The 9,078-nt window shown below is 34.7% G+C and overlaps 1 protein-coding gene across 1 annotated transcript in view; it reads right to left on the bottom strand.

Moving 5' to 3' along the window:
- Window positions 1-394: 394 nt before the first annotated feature.
- Window positions 395-9,078, bottom strand: part of NDUFB3 (NADH:ubiquinone oxidoreductase subunit B3) — a 10,592-nt gene continuing 1,908 nt past the window's right edge. Inside the window, exons 2-3 of the mRNA XM_007469210.1 lie at window positions 4,854-4,995; window positions 395-685 (exon numbers count right to left, since the gene is read on the bottom strand). Of these exons, the coding sequence (XP_007469272.1) occupies window positions 529-685; window positions 4,854-4,993 (297 nt within the window). The 5' untranslated portion in view covers window positions 4,994-4,995 and the 3' untranslated portion in view covers window positions 395-528. The remainder of the gene's footprint in view (window positions 686-4,853; window positions 4,996-9,078) is intronic.

Below are 9,078 nucleotides of genomic sequence, written 5' to 3'. Positions count from 1 at the left end.
GGTACTTAGAGTAGTCAAAAATCACAGAGACAGAAAGTAGAATGATGGTTGCCAGAGGCTGAAGGAGGGGTTATTAATTAATGGGCATAGACTTTCAGTTTTAAAAGATGAAAAGAGTTATGGAGACAGATGGTGGTGATGGTAGCAGAACATTATTAATATATTTAAGGTCACTGACTGTTCACTTAAAAACAAGATGGCAAATTTTATCACAATTTTAAAACTTAAAAAAACCCAACAAACTATTAGAACATACCCATTTGTTCAAATATACGCTGGCTGTCTGCTATTGGCAGAATGTACTGCTGCCAGTCCTCAACCCCCCAAGTATTCCAAACCAAATCTGATATGGCTGGAGACACTTTTTTTTTTAAAGAATGACAAAGCAGACTGGTACATGTCCTCTTACTTTATTAAATCTTACTAGAACCAAGTAAGGAACAAACACACAGATGAGTACGCTACAGTGAAGAAATCTTTTTAAAAGAGAGTTAAGAAGACATTAAAAGATAATTCCAGGTATTATCTTCAGTGATGCTTCTTATCTTTTTTCTGGGACTCCAGGTAATATTCAGCCGCTACAGCTACCACAAATGTAGCAAATCCCCATTTGAATCCTTTTAATAATGCACCAACAAAGGAAACATTATTTGCAAAGCCACCCATGTATCTCCAAGCTTCATTGCTAGAGGAAAAAAAAGGGGAAAATTATATTCACATATGACTTACATACATTCATTGAGTAAAATATATTTGATTTCCTCTTTCTAACAGACTTAAATGCAACCTTATATAAGATAATCTAAGTGGATCACAATAGGAATCTTTCTTTGGCATAAGATAATGAGATCTATATGCCCACGTTTCGTACATGAAATACAAGAAAAAACACTTGATGATTTCATATTTCACAGTCATAGTACTCAGGATTGTACAGAATTCTCAAATGCAAGGCTCACCTTGGCCTATCCATCACAGGTCAGTTGTGTAGCTTTGCTCATACTAGTCATTACAGCTCCATGGAAAGAGGAAGTTAAGAGACCTGGGTATTAATCTTTGCTCTGCCATACTAGATACACAACTTAGGCTTTACTTAACCTGTTGGGGCCTGTTTCTTCTACTCAATAATGATTACTATTTACCTTATAGCGTTATTATAAAGATTAAACAGAGTAATGTATGATGTATTTTGGCACAAAGAGTACGTAACACTCGATAATACTATTATTATTCAAGCGGATCACTGATTTTCCCTGTCATAGAAGCCGGAACTTTAGTAGACTAATTTCGTGCTCTGGCAATCATTCTTTTGAGTATCCTGAACAGAGAAGGAAACAAATCAGAGCGCTCTAGTGAGAAAAAGTCTTCTCTCGCAGGTAAGGATAAATGAGTGGAAAAAATCATGTTTTAAAGAACAAAACCCACTTAACTCTAAAAATCTGACTTACGAAAGCTAATCAAATCTAATTTAAGACACCAAAACCAGACAAAGACATTAGAAGAAAACTACAGGAGCTTCCCTGGTGGCGCAGTGGTTGAGAATCTGCCTGTCAATGCATGGGACATGGGTTCGAGCCCTGGTCTGGGAAGATCCCACATGCCGCAGAGCAGCTAAGCCCGTGAGCCACAACTACTGAGCCTGTGCGTCTGGAGCCTGTGCTCCGCAACAAGAGAGGCTGCGATAGTGAGAGGCCAGTGCACCGAGATGAAGAGTGGCCCCCACTTGCCGCAACTAGAGAAAGCCCTCGCACAGAAACGAAGACCCGACACAGCCATAAACAAACAAATAAATAAATAAATAATTTTTTTTTTTTTTTTTTTAAAGAAGGGCTTCCCTGGGGGCGCGGGGGTTGAGGGTCCGCCTGCTGATGCAGGGGACACGGGTTCGTGCCCCGGTCTGGGAGGATCCCGCATGCCACGGAGCGGCTAGGCCCGTGGGCCGTGGCCGCTGAGCCTGCACGTCCGGAGCCTGTGCTCCACGATGGGAGAGGCCACAGCAGTGAGAGGCCCGCGTACAGCAAAAAAAAAAAAAAAGAAAAAGAAAACTACAGATTAATATTCCTCATCAACATAGATGCAAATATTCTTAACAAAATTTTAGAAAATTGAATGCAGCAATATTTAAAAGGATAATATATCACGATGAAGTAGGGTTTACCTCAAAAGAATGCAAGATTGGTATAACACCTGAAAATGAATAAAATTAACTCACCATATTAACAGAATAAAAAAAGAGGTGAGTGTCTTAATAGATGTAGAAAAAGCATTTAACAAAATTCAACACCTATTAGTAACAATAAAAGTAATAATAGTAACTCATAGTAACCCAGGAATAGAAAAGAAATTCCTCAACTTGATGAAAGGCATCTCTGAACATCCTACAACTAACATTATACTTAATGATGAAAGATTGAATGCTCTCCCCAATTAGGAATAAAGCTAGGATGTTCAAATACACCACTTTTGTTCAACATTATACTAGTAGTGTTAGCCCATGCAATAACGCAAGAAAAAGAAATTAAAAGGTTATAGATCGAAAAAAAAGTAACATCTTTGTAGACGAAATGATCTTCTATGAAGTAAATTCTAAGGAATCTGTAAGAAACGTCTGCTAGAACTAAAAAGTGAATTTAACAAGGTAACAAGATACAAATTCAATATATAAAAAGCAATTATATTTTTATATATTAGCAATGAACAACTGGAAACTGAAGTTTAAAAATACTGTTTACGATAGCATAAAAAATATGGAATAAGTCAGGATAAATTGAACAAAATATGTACAAGACTGTAAGAACACTGCTGAGAAAATTAAAGAGGATCTAAACTGTCTATGGACTGGAAGACAATATTGTTAAGACAGCAGTTATCCTCAATTGAGCTAAAGATTCAAGGTGATCCCAATTAAATTCCAAGCAGGCTTTTTATAGAAACTGAAAAGCTCATTCTAAAATTTAAATATAAATACAAGAACTTGGAATAACTAAAACAATTTTTTTTTAAAGTTGGACATCTTATTTTATACTACCTGATTTGAAGACAGTGTGGTATTGACATAAAATAGATATATTGATCAGGGTAACAGAAAAGAATCCAGAAATAGACTGTACAGATACTGTCAACTGACTTTTGACAATGGTGTCAAAGTCAATTAATGGGGAAAGACAGTCTTTTAATATATGGTGCTAGAACAACTAGAGGTCCATATGCAAAAACATTAACTTCATCCTTACCTCATATGACATAAAAATTAACTCAAATGGATCATATGCCTCAATGTAAGAAAGAACACTATAAAAGCTTCCAGAAGAAGATTAGGAGAAAATCTTAGGATGCAAAAAGCACAAACCATAAAAGAAAAAAATGCTAAATTGGGACTTCAGCAAAATTTAAAACTCTTTTAAAGACATCATTAAGAAAATGAAAAGGGGGACTTCCCTGGTGGAACAGTGGTTGAGAATCTGCCTGCCAATGCAGAGGACACAGGTTCGATCCCTGGTCCAGGAAGATCCCACATGCTGCAGAGCAACTAAGCCTGTGCACCACAACTACTGAGCCTGTGCTCTAGAGCCTGCAAGCCACAACTATTGAGGCTGCATGCCACAACTACTGAAGCCTGCGCGCCTAGAGCCTGTGCTGTGCAACAAGAGAAGCCACCAAAATGAGAAGCCTGCGCTCCACAATGAAGAGTAGCCCCCTCTCACCGCAATTAGAGAAAGCCTGCTTGCAGCAACGAAGACCCAACGCAGCCAAAAATAAATAAACAAACAAATTTATTTTTAAAAAAGAAAACGAAAATATAAGGCACACTCTGGGAAAAACATCTGCAAAACTTTTATCTGATAAAGGACTTATATTTAAAATATATAGACAACTCTTATAATTCAATAAAAGACAAACACTCTGATAAATAGAATGGGCAAAAGGTCTGAATAAACATTGCACCAAAGAAAATATACAAATGACAAATAAGCATATGAAAAGATTCTCATCATGTTCATTCTTCATGGAAATGCAAATTAAAACCCAAAGAAATATTACTATCACATTCACTAGAATGGCTAAAATTAAAAGGCTGATAATACTAAGTATTGATGAGGACATTGAGCAACTGAAATTCTCATGCATTGTTGGTGGGAATGCAAAATGGTACAGCCACTCTGTAAAACAGTTTGGCAGTTTTTTATTTAAAAAAATACACTTTTCAAATGATTCGGAAATCCCACTGTTAGGTATTTACCCAAGAGAAATGAAAGCATATGTTCACACAGACTTTTAATTGAATGTTTAAAGCAACTTTACTCATAATAGCCAAAAACTGGAAACAAGCCAGATGGTCATCAACTGGTGAACAGTAAACAAAATGAGGTATATGCATACAATGGAGTAGTACTCAGCAATAAAAAAGGAACTATGGATATAAGTTAACAATGTACATAAGTCTCAAAAGCACTATGATAAGTGAAAGTGGCCAGAACAAAAGACTACAGACTGTATGATTCTAATTGAAAAAGCAGATCAAGGGTTGCCAGGAACCAGGGGTAGGATAGCACTGAGTGCAAAGGATCATCAGGGAACTTTTTGGTATTCTAGAAATATTCTGCACCATGATTGTGGTGGTAGTCACGTAACTGCACAGGTAACTGCACAGATCTGTCAAAACTCATGGAATGATACACTTAAATTGGGGTGAATTTTACTGTATATAAGTGGTATTTTAATAAAGCTGATTTTAAAACTTAAATGTAAAAGGCCATTTTCAATGATTTTTTTAAAAAGAGAATACATTGAAAAGGAACATAGATACTGCTTCCCTAGGATAAGTTCTATTTAAATTATTTAATTATTCTTACCGGCCCCATGGATCCCTTAGCCCTCGTGCAGCCAGCTTCTCCTGGACAGTTTCTAATGGTGTCCCTTCTATATTCCATTGTTTATAATCTGGAAGTTCCATTTTACTATGACCATGTTCATGTCCATGTCCATGGGCCATGTCTATAGGAAAAGATTAATTTAAGGGAGAAATACATATATTGTAGATATCAAATACCCAAGTTTACTATTTATGTTTTAAGGTAAAATTTTAATGTTTTAAAAAGAAAAGCAATATAAATACTTGAAAATTCGAAGCTAAGAAATTTTATAAAACAGTGTCTCTTTACATAACTAGTATATGTTCACAGTTTGGAAATATACATATGCAAAATATAAGAAAGAAAAATAATCAGTAATCCCATCACTAAGAGATAACCATTTACTATTTGGTTTCTTTCTTCATTATAATAATAGCAAATATTTATCATGCCCTATGTGCCAGGTGCACTATGATAAAGTGCTTTAACTGTCTTGACTCCACATTATTCCTAAAACAACTCTTTGTACTTAAATTACTATTATTATCCCCATTTTATAGATGAAGACAATGAGGGTCCAAGAAAATAAGTAACTTTCTGAAGGCAACAAAAATAGTTAATGGTACAATTGGGTTTTGAACATTGCAGTTTCATTTCAGAGCCCTTGCTCCTAACTTTTAAGCAATACTGTTTCCTTCTTTTCAGTCTTTCATAATGCATGAATATCTATAACAAAAATGTTGTACATAGTTTTGTTACGTGCTTTCTTCAGATGATTCTTTAAAAATGCGGTATTACTGTGGTTAATACATATGGATCACAGGAACTTTTTCTGTAAAGTCACATAGTAAATATTTTAGGCTTTGTTGGCCAAGAGGTAAAATCAAGGTTATTATGTAGGTACTTTATATAACAGGAGAAAAAACAAATTTCCATAAATATTTATTGATAAAATTCAAAATATAACAACAAAGTATAATTTTTTATAATACAAGTCTTCTGATGAAAAAATGCAATTCCTTTTGGGGGGGGTAACATTTTGCTTAACTGGGGCTCAAAGTTTAGTGTTCCTTAGTATCAAATTGATTGCAAATGTTCATCTGTAAAAACCCTTCTTAACTCATTGGCCACATAAAAACAGGCAATGGGCTGAATTTGGCCAGCAGGCTGTAGTTTGCTAACTCTTTTTTTTTTTTAATAAAGAAATTTATTTATTTTTGGCTGCATTGGGTCTTCATTGTTGTGCACAGGTTTTCTCTAGTTGCGGCGAGCAAAGGCTACTCTTTGTTGCAGTGTGTGGGCTTTTCATTGCAGTGGCTTCTCTTTTTGCAGAGCACAGGCTCTAGGTGCATGGGCTTCGGTAGCTGTGGCTCGCGGGCTCCAGAGCGCAGTAGTTGTGGCTCACAGGCTTAACTGCTCCACGGCATGTGGGATCTTCCTAGACCAGGGCTCGAACCCATGTTCCCTGCATTAGCAGGCAGATTCTTAACCACTGCGCCACCAGGGAAGTCTCTAGTTTGCTAACTCTTGATGTAGATCAACAGAGACTTTTTTAAAAATTTTAATTGAAATATAGTTGATCTACAATGTTGTGTTAGTTTCATGTGTACAGCAAACTGATACAGATATACATATATTAAGTATAAGTATTCTTTTTTTTTTAACATACTCTTCCATTAACAGAGTCCTTAGGACCCCTTTTTAATCGGTAAATTTGCTTTAATAAAATATGCCCCCAAGGGGTATATAAACATTTCAGCTTTCTAGTGTTACTTTTATAGATAATACAAAAATAAACTTGAGCTCAGTCCCCAGTTATATTGTTATGAATTTCAAATTAACAGGGTATGAATTAATAATGCTATACTGTAATTTGTATAAGGTTAGCAGTAGCAATTCTATAATCACCGCTTTCCAGAAATAAAACCAAACCAAATAATTATTACCACTTTGTCTACATTTATAACTATAAACAAGTCCAATAATAAGGCAGGATTCTTACACTGAATTTTAGAAGACAGAGGTAATTATTAGATAGTGTATACTAAAGACACATTATGTGAAGTGCTCATTTCATTAAACAATAGTTCCCAGAATATGGGGGACAAAACTTTACACAGTAATTCTGACAAATTAGCCAACATTTAATATTTTTATTTATAGACATGTTAAGATATCAAAAAACAGTATGTTGATGATTTTCACATTTAAAAGAGAATAAAAATGAACACCTACCAAACACAAGTTAAAACTACAACATTCACAACTTTGAATGAAACATTTAATCCATTATTTCATTATTATTTGGTGGATTCAATAATATAAAGGAAACAAATTATGGTTTCAGATTTCAGTCTGACTTTTGAGATTCAATACATTATCACAAAAGAAAGACTTCTAGAAGCATTTAATTATAATGATAAAGTGTTGGCTTCTTCTATGTTTTCCAAAAAATATTTTTTAAATAATGTTTCATTCCAAAAATCTTTAGATTACAAGAAAACCCTTATTTTGGCAAATGTCAATTCTAGAACATTAAACGTACTTGAGTATCAATGTACTTGGAAGAGAATACAAAACAAAGGTCAAAAATTTTTGATTAAATAGCTTGATTTTGAAAATGAAAATTGAAATATTACCATGGTATGAAGGCTATCTCAAAGTTACAATACTACTATGCTCAAAATATTAAGTAATTTAGAAGATATATCTTTGAAAAAAGAAAACATGAAAATATACCTATACTCATTTCTCCTAAACAAATTTCCTTTAATAAATTCAATGTATTTTCTCTTCTAATTAAAATATTTCAGTAAGAGTCCCTTCATAGGCAATTACTAAATATTTTAATGACTTTTCAAGAAGAACAAAAAGTTGAACAACACTATTTTTAGGGAAGCTTCATTTTCTCCTAAAAATTATTTCTACTTCAGAATAGCCATAAATCAAACAATGATATCCTGATCACTTGAAGGAAGAGTTTGGAATCCTACTGAAGTGCAGACTTTGGTGCTGTACAGATCCGGAATCATACCCTGAATGCACCATTAATAGCTGTAAAATCCTGTGCAAATCATTTAAATCTTGGTCAACTTCAGTTTCTTCATATAACATGAGGTTAAAACCTACCTTGCAAGATTGTGAAAATTGGGGAAAACACATTGTGATGATGTGCCTTCCACCTTTACACCCAGGTGGTGAGAATGTGATTTAACAAAACCACTGTAAAAAACTGTTTGGTATGACCTAGAAAAGTTAAACATTTGAATATCTTACGGCCTAGCAATTCCAGTCATAGGTACTGTATATATACTCTAGATCTCCACTGCCCAATATGGTAGCCACTAGCTCCTTAAATGTGGCCTATGCAACTGGGGAACTAAAAATTTTTATTTAATTTTAATTAATTTAAATTTCAAAACGGATTTTCAAACCAGTTATTGGAAAATTTTAAAGTGTGTTTGGTACAAACTGGGCATGCAAAGCTGCTTTATCAACTGTAAATTTTATGAAATATAAATGCAGATCAAGTGTTTGCATTTATGGAAACAGCATATTCTGTAAAACACATCACTTTTGAAGACAGCAAGAAGAAAATGTAAAGTATTTCATTAATAACTTTTAATACTGATTACATCTTAAAATTATAATATTTTGAATATATACACTCAGATAAAATATATTATTAAAATTAATTTTATGTTTCTTTTTACCTTTTTAATATGGCTACTAGAAATTTTTAAATAACATATGTGGTTTGTATTATATTTGCACTAGACAGCACTGCTCTAGAGAAACTCTTGCATCTGTATAACAGATATATTTTATAATCAACAGGCAAATATATAGGGACTTCCCTGGTGGTGCAGTGGTTAAGAATCTGCCTGCCAGTGAAGGGGACACGGGTTTGAGTCCCGGTCCGGGAAGATCCCACATGTCGCGGAGCAACTAAGCCCGTGCACCACAACTAATGAGCCTGCGCTTTAGAGTCTGCAAGCCACAATTACTGAAGCCTGTGTGCTGCAACTACGCACCTACAGCCCGCGCTCCACAATAAGAGAAGCCACCACGATGAGAAGCTCACACACCGCAACAAAGAGTAGCCCCGGCTCGCCACAACTGGAGAAAGCTCGCGTGCAGCAACAAGGACACAACGCAGCCAAAAAAAAAAAAAAAAAAAAAAAAAAAAAAAAAAAAAAGAAAACAGGGGGGAAAAAACTTAAAA

This window comes from Lipotes vexillifer, unplaced genomic scaffold (genome assembly GCF_000442215.2).
Source record: "Lipotes vexillifer unplaced genomic scaffold, Lipotes_vexillifer_v1.1 scaffold648, whole genome shotgun sequence".
In the NCBI taxonomy this organism is placed as follows: domain Eukaryota; kingdom Metazoa; phylum Chordata; class Mammalia; order Artiodactyla; family Lipotidae; genus Lipotes; species Lipotes vexillifer.
Note: the sequence above shows the minus strand (reverse complement) of the source record. Positions and strands in the feature narration are given on the sequence as shown.